Source organism: Oratosquilla oratoria, chromosome 7 (assembly GCF_046742065.1).
Source record: "Oratosquilla oratoria isolate Oo_2021 chromosome 7, ASM4674206v1, whole genome shotgun sequence".
NCBI lineage: Eukaryota > Metazoa > Arthropoda > Malacostraca > Stomatopoda > Squillidae > Oratosquilla > Oratosquilla oratoria.
In genome coordinates this window covers 50,549,001-50,566,413 of record NC_134783.1, presented here as the reverse complement: position 1 = coordinate 50,566,413, position 17,413 = coordinate 50,549,001, and the positions used below count along the sequence as shown (strand labels likewise).

The 17,413-nt window shown below is 37.9% G+C and overlaps 1 protein-coding gene across 5 annotated transcripts in view; it reads right to left on the bottom strand.

Moving 5' to 3' along the window:
- Nucleotides 1-15,046: 15,046 nt before the first annotated feature.
- Nucleotides 15,047-17,413, bottom strand: part of B52 (serine and arginine rich splicing factor B52) — a 55,423-nt gene continuing 53,056 nt past the window's right edge. For all 5 annotated transcript variants that reach the window (XM_076188223.1, XM_076188220.1, XM_076188221.1 and 2 more), the window contains one exon: nucleotides 15,047-17,234. In XM_076188223.1, the coding sequence (XP_076044338.1) occupies nucleotides 17,141-17,234 (94 nt within the window). In that variant the 3' untranslated portion in view covers nucleotides 15,047-17,140. The remainder of the gene's footprint in view (nucleotides 17,235-17,413) is intronic.

Below are 17,413 nucleotides of genomic sequence, written 5' to 3'. Positions count from 1 at the left end.
AACCAGATCCTCTAACCTAACCTAACCACTTTTTATCCCATGTCCCAAATATCCTAGTCACTATGGCCCAAATGTCCTAGGCTGCAGTTTCGTGGCCCAAATATCCCTACTCCAGATACTATTGCACCTTTCTGTACCGCTGGACGGAGTACAAACAAATATCTCCCATTAGCTAAGCTGCTGAATCCCTTTGATTTTGTGGGTTGTGGATATCTCAGCTCTATCATTTCTCAAATCTTGTTTGGGGGACCAGATTTGGCAGCAATATTTAATATGTGGAGCACCAATTACTTCCATAGAGTTATAATTCACGCTTCGCTTCCTGTGTTGAAAGTCCTTATCATTCAGGGCCGAATTTATAAAAGATCCTAACCCCAAGTCTAGACATCAATCTTCAAAATGTCGGAGATTTTATCATATATAATGTCGAGGTTATGTCTAGACATAAGCATTAAGTCGCTGACATAGGTAAAATCTCCGCCATTTTGTAGGTCTTGTTTATAAATTCGGCCCCAGCTGCCTTCCTTTATTTATGTCGTGTAGTGTGAGAAAATACAATTTTTGTTCATAATCGAAGGTCTTTCACTATCTTAGCTTCAAAATCTTTCTGGCCACAAACTAATTTTGTCGAGCATGTATAGTCAACAAACATTTCTTTCATACAAAAACCAATATACCATACAATGTAACTTGACAAGCATGTTATAATAATAATTTGTAATGCTAATAATTTTATTTGCCATTGAATCAATATACATAAAGTGCATATAAAGAAAAGAACACATAGTTTGAAATAACAATTACAAATGCCGAGGATAACACAAAAAGCATGTAAGCTTATTTCCATTGTGTTAGTCGACAACATTAATGAAATCAACAATTTCAGTGAGGACTTACATATGTTGAGTTGTTTCCATAACGAAATCGCGACAGCTGCACGGCAATTACTAATAGGCTACCACTAATTCAAAAATAATTCTGAAATTAAAAACAAACAACAAATATATTTCTGGTAGTTGTCGAAGATGAAAGTAATATTTGAATTTTATTTACAACTTTGGTCAATGTTTGAAATTCTGATGAAGAAAATCAAACAAGATATACTTTTTCGGTAGTTGTCGAAGATAAAAGTAACATTTGCATTTTATTTACAATTTTGGTCGTGCAATTTGAACAAGCATGTTTGTCAATGTTTGAAATTCTGTTGTAAATTTGTCCATTTCGACAGTGATCCAAATATTCACTTTGGCAAGAACTTACATTTGACTTACTATCCTAGTAATGTTAGTGAAATAATACAAATATATACAACCCACCTTTTCATCCTTGATTAACTCAATAAAAAAACGAATAAATACTAGTACAGTTTCATTGTTGGAACTTATACTGTAGTGATTAAATTGCACACACCAGTACTGACAATTAATATTCAAACAGCTTTCTCTGCCAGTTACTTTATATATTACATTATTCTTTCAAGAACATTTAATTTTATACAGTACCCATATAACAAAATCACAACTTAAATAACCTGATAAGTCGCTAGAGGACGAAATGACACATTAGGATGTAATGTCTTAGGACAAAATGTCACAATGGGATGTAATGACAGTGGAGGACAAAAGATCACGATGGGAAATAATGATAGTGGAGAACAAAATATCACGATAGGATGTAATGATAATGGAGGAGAAAATATCACGGTAGGATATAATGTCAGTGAAGAACAAAATATAATTTTAGGAAGAGATACCGGACAGAATGTCAATGAAGGCCAAAATATCAAGATAGGATGTAATGACAGTGGAAGACAAAAGATCACGATGGGATGTAATTATAGTGGAGGAAAAAATATCACGGTAGGATATAATGTCACTGGAGGACAAAATATAATTTTAGAAAGGGATGCCGGACATAATGTCACTGAACGACGGGAGGCCGGCGTGAATCACGGTGACGTAGGGGGACAAAATGTACAAAATAGATCGGATGACCGTAATCGACCAGATGTCCGTGATGGGGGAAATGTTAATTTTGATAGGAGAAATGTTAATGAGGCATTGAATGTCAATGAAGGACCAAATAATAATGATATAGAGCAAGGCATAAATAAAAAACAAAATGAAAATATAAGACATGATATTGAAACTCAAAATGTGTCAAAAAGAAATAATCAGGAGTTTCTTAAAACTATGTACTTTAATGCTCGAAGTATTAGGAACAAATTTCAAGAAATACAGGCGTATGTCAAAAGCGAAAATCTCGATATGATAGGAATAACTGAGACATGGTTAAATGGTACAGAGTTCGAAGCTGAATTTAATATTGCGGGATTTAAACACTTTCATCAGGATAGAAACCACAAGAAAGGTGGGGGTGTTCTATTGTACGTTAAAAACAATGTTCATGCTTGTGTTTTAGAGAAAGTGAAACAGGATGCATATGACAGTTTGTGGGTTGAGTTAACCCAAACAAATGGACAAAAAATGAATATAGGTGTAATATATAGGCCAAAGACATTATCATTAGCAGACGACAAACTGTTATTTCAAGAACTGTCTAGTTTCTGCAACCGGGATTTATTGATAATGGGTGATTTCAATTTTACTGACATTGATTGGATGACCCTTGAACATGGCCATATAGGTAGTCGCTTGATTGATTTTCTTGGTGACAATGACTTAATTCAGCATGTAAAAGAGCCCACAAGATATGGAAACTTACTCGATTTATTGATCACTAGCCGCGAAAGCATGGCAACTGATGTAGAAGTCGGTGAATCTGTTGCAAATAGCGATCACAACTTAGTCAGATTCAAACTCCTAAACAATTTTAGAATAGATACTTGTGCTTCTAAAATACCCGATTTCAGTAATGCTCAGTTCATAGAACTACGTCAGGAGCTTCAGCTTACAGATTGGGAGGAAAAATTAAACGAAAGGCCTGTAGATCAGATGTGGGAAATATTTCAAAATACGCTCACTAAGATGATTCAAACTTACATTCCTTTTAAGGACAGACGTCCCCCAAATCAGGCTCGCCCAAAGTGGCTCGACAAAGAAACTGAAAAAAGTATTGCTAAAAAGAGACAGGCTTATAAGAAATATAAGTGCTCGGGTGCATCTAATGACTATGAAAGTTATGTATCAATACAGAGAGATTTAAAAAAGACAATAAGAAAAAGAAAACGACAATACGAAATGAACATCGCTGAGAAATCCAAAGAGAATCCCAAAGAATTCTATAGTTACATTAGAGATAAAAAGGTTGTTAGGAATCACATTGGTCCACTATTATCTGCTGACGGTCAACTTGAATATTCAAATGAAGGAATGTGTAATCTCTTAAACAATTATTTTAGCTCGGTATTCGTAAACGAAACACCTCAAAGTGAATTCCAAACTGAAACCTGTGAAAAGTCTGGGGTAAACTTACTCACTACGGTAAATATAACAAAAGAAACAATTAAAAGGTGTATAGACAAACTCAAAGTTAATAAAACACCAGGGCCTGACGGTTGGCATCCAAGAATCTTAAAGGAAATGAAAAATGAGATTGTTGTTCCATTAGAAATTATTTTCAAGAAATCCATCATATCCGGAGATGTCCCAAGAGAATGGAAGCTAGCTAACGTTACTCCCATATTCAAAAAAGGTGACAAAAAGAAACCAAATAACTATAGGCCTATTAGTTTGACTTCGATCGTAGGAAAAATAATGGAAACTATCATCAGAGATGCTATCGAATATCATTTAGAAAGTAACCGTTTGATAAATGATAGCCAGCATGGTTTCAGACGGAAACGTTCTTGCGTGACTAACTTACTCGAATTCTACAACACAGTTATCTCGAATTATGACAAAAGAAACAATATAGATTTAATATATCTAGACTTTGCAAAAGCTTTTGATACCGTCCCACACGAAAGACTACTTACTAAATTAGCTTTGCATGGAATAAGTGGTAGCCTATTAGGTTGGACTAGTAATTGGTTGAAAGGTCGAAAACAGAGAGTTGTTTTAAATGGAAAAACTTCTGGATGGAAAAGTGTTGCAAGTGGAGTTCCTCAGGGTTCCGTTCTTGGGCCACTTCTATTCATAGTATATATAAATGATATAGACCATGGACTAAAATCTACTGTTTCCAAATTTGCTGATGATACAAAACTGTGCGGAGTGGCAAATGATCACTCAAACCAATTAGATATTCAAGAAGATTTAGATAAATTACAGCAATGGTCTGAAAAGTGGCTAATGAAATTTAACACAAGTAAATGCAAGGTAATGCACATAGGTAAAAATAACAGCAAGTACGATTACAAGTTATTTGGAAATTCGTTAACAAAAGTGGATAGTGAAAAAGATCTCGGCGTAATTATCAGTAACGACCTCAAATCATCCAAGCAGTGTATTTCAGCCTCTGAGAAAGCAAATAAGATTCTGGGATTGATTGCGCGATCTTTTGATTTCAAAAGTCCATCACTCATTAACAAGCTATATAAATCGTTAGTTCGTCCACATTTGGAATATGCTGTTTCCGTATGGTCACCGAATCTCATTAAAGACATTGACAGACTGGAAAAAGTACAACGGCGAGCCACAAAACTGATTCCAAATATCAAAAATAAATCATACGAAAATCGACTTAAGCACATGAATCTGTTTTCCCTAAAAAAGCGTAGACTCAGAGGTGACTCGATACAGGTCTTTAAGATTTTAAAGGGAATTGACAACATAAAAAGTGACCAAATTTTCACATTGAATGAGAATCAGACAAGAAACAATGGTCTCAAACTGTCCGGAAATAGATTCAATTTGGAAGTAGGTAGAAACAACTTTGCCAACCGTGTAGTTAATGAATGGAATAAACTTCCTGCACAGGTAGTGCAATGTAGTTCAGTTCGAAGCTTTAAGAATCATTTAGATAAATACCTAAGTAAGATGCTGTAATTATTATAATTTATGTTATATTATTTGTTTTTGTTTTGTTATAATTTGTCTGTCTGATTTTCATTTATTATTAGTTATATGTCAATTTATAATAATTTACTATTTACCTGTTTGTTTGTTATTCAACTATACCAATGCATTTATTTATGTATTTTAATTGTTATTTACATTGTTATAGTTTTAATTTATTATTAATATGATTTTTTTTTTTTTTTTTTTGCATCCGACCTAGATATGGATCAAAAGGTCTCCTGTCGGCATGCTTTGCCTTTGTAATCCTTTGTAATCCTTATTTTTGAATGTATACATTTCTGTTATCTGGCTCCTAGGTGTCCGGACATAATCCCTCCTGGACACAATCCCCCTGGACAAAATCCCTCCGGATAATATCCCTCCTGGAGAGAATCCCCCCTAGAAAATATCCCCCCTGGACAGAATCCCTCCTAGAGTAAATGTTTATTTATGTATTTTAATGTGTTAATGTATCTATATATTAATGTATTTTGATATATATTCTCATATAATATTTGACTGTATATGTGAGCATGTTTATTTATGTATTTTGATATATACAATATTTTCATATATGTCTGTAAGGTGTAGTGGTGAAGCAAAAACTTTTTTATAAATGATTTATTAAAAAAGTATATAAATGTCTGTACTGTATTCATTAGCACCTCTGTAAGGAAAAGTAAGATGTTAATTGCTTTGCATGTGATGATATATAATGGGAGAGCTGCTAAACTGAATAATGTGGGGGGGATTTTGTCCAACCCGCTCAATTTTGTGGAGGGATTCTGTCCAGGAGGGATATTGTCCGGAGGTGTTTTGTCCGGGGGGATTGTGTCCGGGAGGGATTATGTCCCGGCTCCGGCTCCTATGATACCTGAGATTAACGTTATTAGACTCTAAATATTACCAAAACAAGACCAAATATATATATATATATATATATATATATGTGTGTGTGTGTGTGTGTGTGTGTGTGTGTGTGTGTGTGTGTGTGTGTGTGTGTGTGTGTGTGTGTGTAATATAATAGAACTCTACCAGACATTAAACATTTGTCAACAACAGGTTCAAACGTCACGCAAAAATCCCACAACCAATACTACTGGAGAAACAAAATGCACCAGTTTGGGTAAAGTTACCCTAGTCCTCGATGAACTATGGATAATTTAATGTGTTAATTAGAATGATCATAGTTACGCAAATATAATGTCTTATGATATCATCATGTATTGAGAATTATCACTCAATGTGATTAAAGGGTCATAAATTTAAAATATTTACAGAAAACCCTTTCATTTTCCTCTTCTAGAATAATTTCTGAAAACGAAAAAATATGTATTGTTTCTTGGGCTTCTTTCGTGTTTATTCTATCTTTTTTTTAATATGACACATAAAAGACCAATTCCAACGCCTCGTGTTTATTTTTTATAACCTTTTCTAAACACGAAAATTAATTTTATCAATTAACTTTCCATCTCATATGCTGGACCAATATATTCTGAAAACCCGATTTCATGCTTAACACACAGAAAGTGATACAAGGAGAACAGAAGAAAAACTAATTTCAAGTCAATCTCAACAGTTATCGTTTGAGATGTCCCCTTTGTCCTACAAGTATACTGACAAAAAACAAATGCCGAACAATTTCAACAAATAAATTTATTGGGATATTTTGTCACAAGGAAAACTACAAAAAGTAAATGTTTTCATGGACATCAGTTTTAAGGCTATAGTAAAGAACAGAGGCTTACTTACACATATAAAGAATAAGGAAATAAAGTCACAGAAAAGAAGTCGCATTCAACTAGTGTAAATAAACGAATGTACAAGACTGATCGTAAAGCAATGAAAGTGATCCTTAGAAACTATAAGGTAGAAACTTCTGCCAATAAATATTAGATATAAATAAATTTACTAACTTTATTTAGAGCTGTACGCTCAAAATCCCAGTCAATATCCCGCTGTTCATAACCCCACACATAATGATAAAACCCCCACATATTAAATATTGCAAGATGTTTATTGTAAGAATATACATTTTGTTAAGATATACTTTCATTTGGCAAATATATCAATTAATATACGCCTATGTTAATTGGTTAGGTTAGGTATGAGATTTTTATCAACACTGGAATTTTAATAAATAATTTAGAATACCAAACATGACAACAAACTTTATTTAGAATATCAAACATGGCAACTTGAGTTTTGGAAGATTGGTCACAGACCTCCCAGTTTATTTATCTATTTGTTTATTTATTCATCCATGTACTTGCTTATTTTATTTCTTAATTTATTTATTTATTAATTTTATTTATGTACGTATTTATTTATTTATTCAAATCGAATGCACTACGTGACTACACTGGTGTGCAGTGTTTAATATTTCTACAACCCGTCGGCATTGTTTATGTTTCAGAGCCAAAACTGTGACTTCATTTCCTGTGATTTTATTAGCTGACATCAGTGACTCACGAATCCAGCTAAAATAAAATAGTAACACAAATAAGGCATGGTGTGATTTGGTTAATATTTAGTTAGATTAATCAAAGCGAAATACTGTATCTCAACATGGAGAGACATTTAGAATTACGGTGTCCGGACATAATCACTCCTGGACACAATCCCCCCGGACAACATCCCTCCGGACAATATCCCTCCTGGACAGAATCCCCCAAAGACAATATCCCCCCTGGACAGAATCCCTCCTAGAGTATGTTTGTTTATGTATATCATGTATGTTTTATTAGTATATGTATTCTGTACAAGGTTGGGTCCAAATACATGTACTTGGACTTGAGTCCAGGTTTTCATGTACTTGTCTATCGCAGCATTTCTCAACCGGGGTTCCCTGGAACCCTAAGGTTGAACAAAAGTTCCCTAACCTAATGCACTTTTGATTTTTTTTAAATTTAATTTCATATATTAATATCATTAAACACACACGGTTATTCTAATAATGTAATATAAACAGCATTCTATCTAACCTATTATTACGATTAAAATAATATGAGAAAGTTATGGTATATGTGTTTTTTTCCTTGAGACATGCAATTTATTTTAAAGGTTGCGCAAGGGTATAAAGGTTGAGAAACGCTGGTCTATCGACGGTGTCCGGACATAATCCCTCCTGGACACAATCCCCCCGGACAAAATCCCTCCGGATAATATCCCTCCTGGACAGAATCCCCCCTAGACAATATCCCCCCTGGACAGAATCCCTCATAGAGTAAATGTTTATTTATGTATTTTAATGTGTTAATGTATCTATATATTAATGTATTTTCATATATATTCTCATATAATATTTGACTGTATATGTGAGCATATGTTTATTTATGTATTTTAATATATATAATATTTTCATATATGTCTGTAAGGTGTAGTGGTGAAGCAAAAAACTTTTTTATAAATGATTCATTCAAACAAGTATATAAATGTCTGTACTGTATTCATTAGCACCTCTGTAAGGTAAAGTAAGATGTTAATTGCTTTGCATGTGATGATATATAATGGGAGAGCGGCTAAACTGAATAATGTGGGGGGATTTTGTCCAGCCCGCTCAATTTTGTGGAGGGATTCTGTCCAGGAGGGATATTGTCCGGAGGTATTTTGTCCGGGGGGGATTGTGTCCGGGAGGGATTATGTCCCGGATCCCTATCGACATAACACCACAAGTGAAGACAGTTTTTTATTGGTACGAAATTTGTCTTGTTGCACCTTGATCAAGTCCAAAGTCCAAATTTTCACAATGAATGAGAATCCGATAAGAAATAATAGTCTTAAAGTATCAGGAAATAAATTTAATTTGTAAGTAGAAACAACTTCGCCAACCGTGTAGATAATGAATGGAACAAACTTCCTGCAGAGGTAGTGCAATGTAGTTCAGTTCGAAACTTTATTTTTAGTTTAGATAAACACCAAAGATACTGAATGAGAATCCGACAAGAAATAATGGTCTCAAACTGTCAGGAAATATATCTAATTTTGAAGTGGGTAGGAACAACTTCGCCAACCGTGTAGTTAACGAATGGAACAAACTTTCTTCACAGGCAGTGTAATGTAGTTCAGTTCGAAGTTTTAAGATTAGTTTAGATAAACACCTAAGCAAGATGCTGTAATGTCTGACATTTATTTTATATAATTTGTTAGTGATTATCTGTTTTTATTAACATTTGCTGATTTTCATTATTATTTATCTGTAATTTATTATTATTTAATATTTACCTATTATTATCTATATTAGTGTTATTTTTATTTATTTAATATTATAATTTTTATCGCATCCGACCTGGTTATGGAGCAAAAGGTCTGTCGGCATGCTCCTCTTGTGTAAGACATAAACGTGTGTGTTGCACACAGCAACAGTAGCAACTGCTTGATGGACTGGGAGTATGCAGAACTTCTAGTACATGAACTTGATAAGATCATTGGAACATTTTTGGAAGCAGTCATCATACAAGGAACCTACACATTTGAGCAAAACAGGGGCATGTTCAATATCTCGCCTCACCTAATTCCTTTAATGCCCATTGCCCACAAAATATTAAGTAGACTTTAGTCCACCCTTATTTTCCTTATTCCTTTTGTTCCTCGGTTGTGCGTAAATGTCCTTCACCTAGCCAATTGTTCCATCTTATCCTTAACCTTTCCTGTTCCCAGACATTTGGTCCCATCTCCTTAACCTTTCCTAATATTCAGTGACCCCTTCCCCCCTACTTCCCTTCCTCTCTCCCTCCTCCCGTTCCCCCAGTTCTTCTTATTTAACGTTAGTCATGTGTATTACGACTATGTATTTGAAAAGAGCCGTAATAAGTGAAATGTACTTTGAATTTGTAAAACAAATAAATAAGTAAAACATATATAAATAAATAAAGCGTTTGTGTTTGTAATCAGACCTAAAGTACATGAAAAATACAAGGTACATTAAGATACAAATAGTATTGGGTAAATACTTAAACGTGTTACTGTGACGCGTTACGAGCCTATGACAAGGGAATTGTAGAATCGATCCAATATTTTTTGTTTTTATGTTTTACCACAGAAATTTTCATGGTAAACGAAGAAACTGTCTTTTTTCAAGGCAGAATGGTAACCTGACCTCCTGTAACTTTTTTCATTCACTGCTTTCCTGTGACTCTGATTGGACGCCACGGGTGGCAGTGACGGGTCACAATAGGTGCACGGACATAAGCTCACAAACACAAATGTTCACAGGACATGAATTCACAAGACTGTTCACAACCTTAATAGAAAAAACAACAAAAAATCACGATTTTCAAATTTTCTTTATTAAATTATTTTTTTCATTTCATACCTACAAAAACTTACACTTTTTCATACTCTTCATCAGACAGGACAATAATAGTCGCAATAAAAGTCTGATATCACATCGCTTCTGAGTTATTGAAATATAAAGAAATGTAAGCTTTTATCGTTTTTTCATAATAGGTGTGAGCTCTTGCCTTGAGTACTTATGCCGTGGAATCGAGCCAACATCCTTTTGAAAAAAATATCATTACCATTTGGGAAACGACTAACGTATTTTTGTAAACAATAATGAAAACTTCCAATTTAAACCATCTTAGTGTAATTTTATAGAGATTTGTGGAATTTTTTGTCTAATAAAAATTATTTTGTTTGACTTCTTGAACTATTGATTATACGTATTCTTATAACCTGCAGTAATTCAATGACAATTACATGAACAAATTGATTATCTAGTCAATCTCATTATAATCAACGCTGAATAACATTTATAGTAAATCTAGTTCATTCGCAAATTCCCATATGCCTAGATTATTTTAATACTGTATAAAAATTAACTTAAGATTTGAAAAAATACGTTGTATTTCATGTCCATATTTGGGAATATTGTCTCTCTCACCCCGAAGTGATCTGTCCGAGTGGTTTGGTATCCTCCACTATAAAGCCAGGCGCCCTGTGGCGAGACCTCAGTTTAGTGGAAATTTGTAGAAGTACCAACACACGTATCTAGAGATTGTGATTGGGTTTTTCGTCATACTAAATGGACCTCGCGCGGCTTTATACCGCCTTTTCATCTGATTTGAATACGAAGAGGTCCTCAAGTCCAGATCTTCCTGTTCCCCTCTTACGTATCATCCGTGGCGAGGGAGATTCCTGGTCTGTGAAACCCGTATTCAGACCATCACAATCTGTCAAAGTCGAGAACCCACAGGAAGAAAATCCATCCGTAAGGGCCTCAGTGTCTGACGCGGCTCAGCCATCCACTTCTTCAAGTGTCCCGGCCACCTCAGGTCCTCGCAGACGAGGACGACCTCCCAAGCGTCAAAATCCAGGCGACACACAGACCTCCTGTGACCGGGCCTCGGCACCTCGTAAGCGTGGTCGACCTCCGGGTTCTTATGGACCTTACAGGAAGAGGAGGTTGCTGTCACAGCAGCTGAGTCAGCCTCACCCTGGAACCGCTGATGCCGAACCTAAAGTTGATTCTCCCGCTGCTGATGCCGCCCCTGCTTATGCCGTCCCTAATGTTGATTCACCCGATGCTGGTGCAGCTCCTGCTGATGCCGTCCCTAATGTTGAATCTCCCGCTGCTGATGCAGCTCCTGCTGATACCGTCCCTAATGTTGATTCTCCCACTGCTGATGCCGTCCCTAATGTTGATTCTCCCACTGCTGATGCCGTCCCTAATGTTGATTCTCCCACTGCTGATGCCGTCCCTAATGTTGATTCTCCCGCTGCCCCTAGCCCTGCACATTCCACGGCCTCCCCTTCAGACCAACTTGCAACTCCTACATCACGTAGAAGAGGCAGGCCACCTGGTTCCAAGACACGATTATCGGGTAACGTCCCCTTCCGGAAGACGTCTACTTCTGCTGCAGGAGCTCATGCAAGACAGCGCAAGTCGGTTTCTCGCACCATGAATGACCTAGTGCCTGGTCGTCCCGCAACGTCTCGTCCCTCGTCGGCAGAAAGCTCTAGTGAGGCAGTCGCAAGTTCTGATGTTACGCATTCCGCAGCGTCTTCAGACCAGCTTACAGTTCCGGAGCCCCGTATGATGGGCCGGTCTGCTGGATCATATGGATACGACGCCCCAAGCCGGGCATCATCAGCTCCCGCACCCCGGAAACAAGGTCGGCCTCCTGGATCCAAGACCAGAGCCACTGGTCGTGCCGCGTCCTCAACCAGACAAAGAACCGACAGCGGTCCCTCTACGACTCCAGCAGAGTCTCCGGGAACCATGACATCTACAAGCGATGTCGAGACGTCCTCGCCTCCCCCTGCGAGCGATGTCGAGACGTCCTCGCCTCCAACTGATGTAGAGACTCTCTCACCTGCCCCTACAAGTTATGACGATGAGTCTTCTTTCTCGGCCTTCGTTCGCACTTTGGCTGCTTCCCCTGCCACCGTCGAAGAACCCCATTCACCAATCGATCAAGAGCCAGTATATTGCACCATTGAAGAGCCCCCTTCAACCGCTGACAAAGACTCTCCCTATACACCCAACTGCCAGTCTTTGCTCGGACAGCAGCCCACTCATGCCACCTGGCAGTCATATGCCGCCATCTTTGGTCCTCACTCCCATGGACAGCTGGCTCGGCCTACCTCGACGTTGCAGACATCTAACAGTGCACATCCCCTCCCGTCCATGTGGAACTCCCATGCCAGAGTCAACTATTCCGCCGTGCAGCCTCTTGCTCATAGGACTCTCCCATCCTATCATGACGTGATGCACATGGCTCCTTCCAACGCCTGGAAACTCCAGTATACTATTGAGCCAAACACACGTGCAATCAAAAACCCACATATTGAGGTCCCGTCTTCCACCAGAAAGACATATACCGAACTGACGCCCGTGACACCCCGCTATCTCCAACAGTTATGTGGTCGTCTTTCTCTTCCCATACCATCATTCAAGCAATGGCAGTCAGCTGAATATAAGGCAGCAGTGCCCCATCCCACCCTTTTGCAGCCCTGTGGTGATCTGCAGCAGCAGCGTGCAAGTCCAGTTGTCCGGCATCCGCGTGTAGAGCAGAGTCACGTTGTCCACTACAGACGCGATTACCAGAGTCCTGCTGTCCAGCATCCACGTATGGATCAGAATCCAGTTGTCCGGCGCCACCAGTCTGGTGATCAAGATCCAGCTCTCCGCCACCAGCAGCCTGGAGCCCCAGGTCCTGTTATCTACCACCACCAGTCTGGTAGTCAGGGTCCCGCTGTCAACGGTACAGTCGCACCTCAACCACATGCAACCAAGCCGGCCCTTTCCTTCCCTGAGAAACCACCTGTAGAATATAACACCATCTGCCCCGTCGGAAGACCAGCCGCCTTCCCACAGCCCCCAGCTCCAGTTGATGGGGGCATCTTGAAGTTCACGCCCCCCAACTCCGAGTCCCCATCTGAGTTGCCAAAATTGAACACATCCACAGAATATGAGGCAGTTGTTAAGGAGGTGAACAACTTCCTCGATGAATTTCTGTCCTCCCTCAGTTAATATTTTGGGTGTGCAATTGTTTTAAAAAGACATTTCTCATTATATGAGAACTTATAACATGTAGCTCTATTTGAAAATATAGCTCCTTTATATAGAAATATTTCCATCATATGTAGATATATAGCTATGGAAAAGTTGCCATATTAAGTGGAAATATTTATGTATGTTTCCTCTACAATATAGCTGTCACATTTGATGACAATCTACTATTACATATGTAGAATCAGTTATTTTTATATATTCATATCTTCTGCATATATAATGCTTTTTATTGGGAGATTATTATTACATGTGCATAATTATTCCACGCTGAGCTTATCAGCATACTTTTAATAATTTCATCATGTTCATGATAAGGAGTATATTTCAACTGTGCAATTGTGCTTAACATTTGAACACTGCTGTAGAATACCCTTAATATGCAATTTTCACTGTGAGAGAAGCACTTGTGCAAATGGCTTGGTGACTGCCTCAGCACATCTCCTGAGAACACACATTCTTTTTAGACATACCAGTGGTGAATTTAGATGGCCAGGCCCCTCCCTCGGAAGAGAACTTGAATCATGGCTGACCACTTGTAATGCTTGCATGACCATAGTGGGAAATACAGGCTTCTTCAGCAAAGAAAGAAAACTTCATGTTCCCAACAACCAGTCAGTATACATCACTGAAGCACAGTGGGCCTGGCCAACAAAGCAGACTGCCCCCAGATGCAGTCATCACACAAAGGACACGCATCACCTCATCTTGTGCTGCCCCCCACTGCCTGGCCAACAATATTTGTCATTGAGTGACTTACAGGCAGCATGGTGCCTCTTGTTGGTTGTCAGGAAGCTGTGGGTCTTCTGCACGATACATATGGGGCATTATATTGATTGTACCAGTAACCATTGTATTATTCCAACATGGGATATTGGCCTGATTGTGCCAGGCTTCAGAAATTGAGGTGTATTTTGTGTCCATATTAAAAACAAAACAGACTTTGGATCTTTATCTTTCCCTCTTAACTGTTCATGTTTATGACAATGCACAGTGCTTTGTGCGAAGCTTCCAAGAAGCTAAACATCTTCAATAACTTATCAAATACATGATACCAATATGGCCACTACCGTCTTCAACATATTGTATAATACAGTGCTTTAAAACAGGGAACACCACAACTAATTTTCTTCCTGCCTAAAGTATAGCAGGCAGTTTGTTAAACCTGCAGTCTCATAGTGGGTGCCAATGGTCCTTGTAACCTTCCACATATATTTGGGAATAAACTTTTATTAACTCAGTTCTCACTAATGTGAGATGGAAATGGTCGCCTGTTGTCAGGTGAAAGTCTAAGAAATACAGCTGAAGTTGATAAATATATTGGGTCACTTCCAGGTACCAACTGTCAGTCTTTCAACTGCACACCACTGGATTGATGTGTTTTGAAAATGGGCAGAGTTGCTTGCTCTCCATCTTGCACAACCATAGGTATCCATAATTACTTGGTTCCTGCTTAAGTATAAGAATGAACATGTCAATGGTGAGATGGTGGGAAGAAGTATGTAATAGGAGGGAAAGGACAGATGATATCCCACTCCCATGTTTTTGAGGTCATAAAAATGAAATAATATTATTAATAATATTTTTACAGCTTTCATTTTATTGAATAACCCTTGACACAACATGAGCAGGCACTTGAGTCCCCCAGACAAGTCTCTTCACATGTCCACAAGCTTTCTCCGACACGCTTGCAGTCTCTTAATAAACCTAAACCAGCGCAACACTCACATCTATAATGATTTGCCTGAATACAAAAGTCACCCTTCACTGAATCAATCATTCAGCTCTCGTCCCTTCTCCTAAACCAGTCGAACACAACTGAACATTAACATTCTGAACTGACTAACTCGAGATTATTTGATTTGCTCTAAAGTTGGACCCTAGGGAAAAGTGATCTTGATTTACCGAATTTTTTCCATCTTGGGGTCCCCATACTCAAACGGATAAATAATCTCGTGCTAACCAGAACAAATCTTATAAAGTATGTTACCATGTTTGAGGAGTTTGTTTATCAAGGCCTGCTCATAACATCCCATCGCACTCCAAGCAAACACATTTGCACACACAATCACACATAGAGGACAGGGTGTACTTAATCCTTTTCCTTCTTGGATAAAAGAAAACCCTTTAGATATCTTAAAACTAAAATAAACATAGACTGGCATACTGAAGTAAGAAAAATTGTATTGGAGGGTGGGGAGAGAATACATATTATCAAACCACATAACATAAACAGACGTCTAAATATAAACAATTTGAAAAATCTAACTCTACTTTGCATGGGGCTGCACTACTTACTGCAACAGACTTTAATCCCGTCAGCAGCGGTGCATTATAAAGATTTTGCTATGACGACACAAGACCAGCAGTTCTTAAGCATCGTTCGGCCCTGATGACCCCGGAGATTTCAAATTTACCTGATGTTTCTCTGTAACATGGTATACATCCCCCCTTACCCCTTGATTCCTAACCCCAAGAATCCACAGAGTCATCAAGGCACAACTATAAGAATGCCAGTACTGGAAGAATCTATGCAGCCTGGCCTTGAGTGACAAGACCCTGCTACAGCTTGAGGGCCACCTACCTGATGAATAACATCGTCGTCATTTATTATAACATAACCTATACAATGCACCATGGGATTACTGATAAAGGAGGCAGGCACAGTCTCCTCACGTGTGAAATGAATATCATAAATTCCATCTGGCTTTGAGCTGCCTTCAAAAATACACATCACTTCTGTACAAACGAAAAAAAACCTGATACCAACTAGGCAAAAACTAGGCCTAGCATCCATACATTCAAGTGCAAAAATCAGTATCAAAATACGAGAAAATGTTGAGGAACAACAGTGGTGAATGTGACATGAATGGCACACAGATACAATCTTAACGTGTTATGCCTGGCCGTGTTGTCACGTTCCCTTACATCGCTATACCTACGCAATGCCTGTTCCTGTTCCCTTACTCTTATTTTGGCATGTTTTAGTTAATCTAGAGTTAAATTCTCCTATCCGAGAACTTACGTTTCTTTACTCTCAATCTGAATGCATACAGTTTATCATTTCTGATTACATTTGTACTTTTATATTTGCTTACCAGAGCAAATAAGAAGCATTTTTTATATATCCTGCAATGTCTTTTGTTTCTTTTTTATTCTTTTTTCTTTATTTTTTTAACTAAATCACCATGCACATTACATATTCTTGTATTTACCCTGGCCTTTACAAAGAAAAACTCCTTACAATACTTCACAATCAAGTCGGACTTTAGCAGGGGATTGTATCACCATCCCCGACACACAAATAATCTGTTTACTACTTGTCTCCACTTTGTTTATATATTACAAACTAATTACTCTAAGAAACAAAGCAATCAACATTAGCATATCTCAATCTGCCTATTTCAAATCCCATAATCATACTGATAACCACTCAATCTAATAACAGTGTTTGCTTTCCTGTACCTAATGTAGGTCTTCAATCACTCCAGATGCCACATTTCATCAATCGATCGATCCACTTCCCCTGGTCTTTCTTGCACAAGACTTATTACCACTTTTAACACTTCCCCATTCCATCCAGCCCTTGTTGCAATTGCATAATTAGATTCTTGCTTGTTATGATCCTCAATCTAACAATCCAGCTTGCAATTAAGACTATTTCCTATTTTTCGTCATCAGATTCTCTTTCACCGTTGATGGATCTGGAGTGACTTCGGGATTTGCTCTTGCGAGAACTATGGCTTCGGGATCGAGATCTGCAAAATAGTTTCCGTTAAAAGTAACCCACATTGTGTTTCAGCCGTTTATATCGACATATATTCAAACAAATACCAACTGGGTGGCACAATTAGACAAAATTCAGATCAGAAATCTGAATGCGATTTCTTTCAAAGTATAAGTATTCACCCACAAGCATGCAAGTGGGTGAATACAA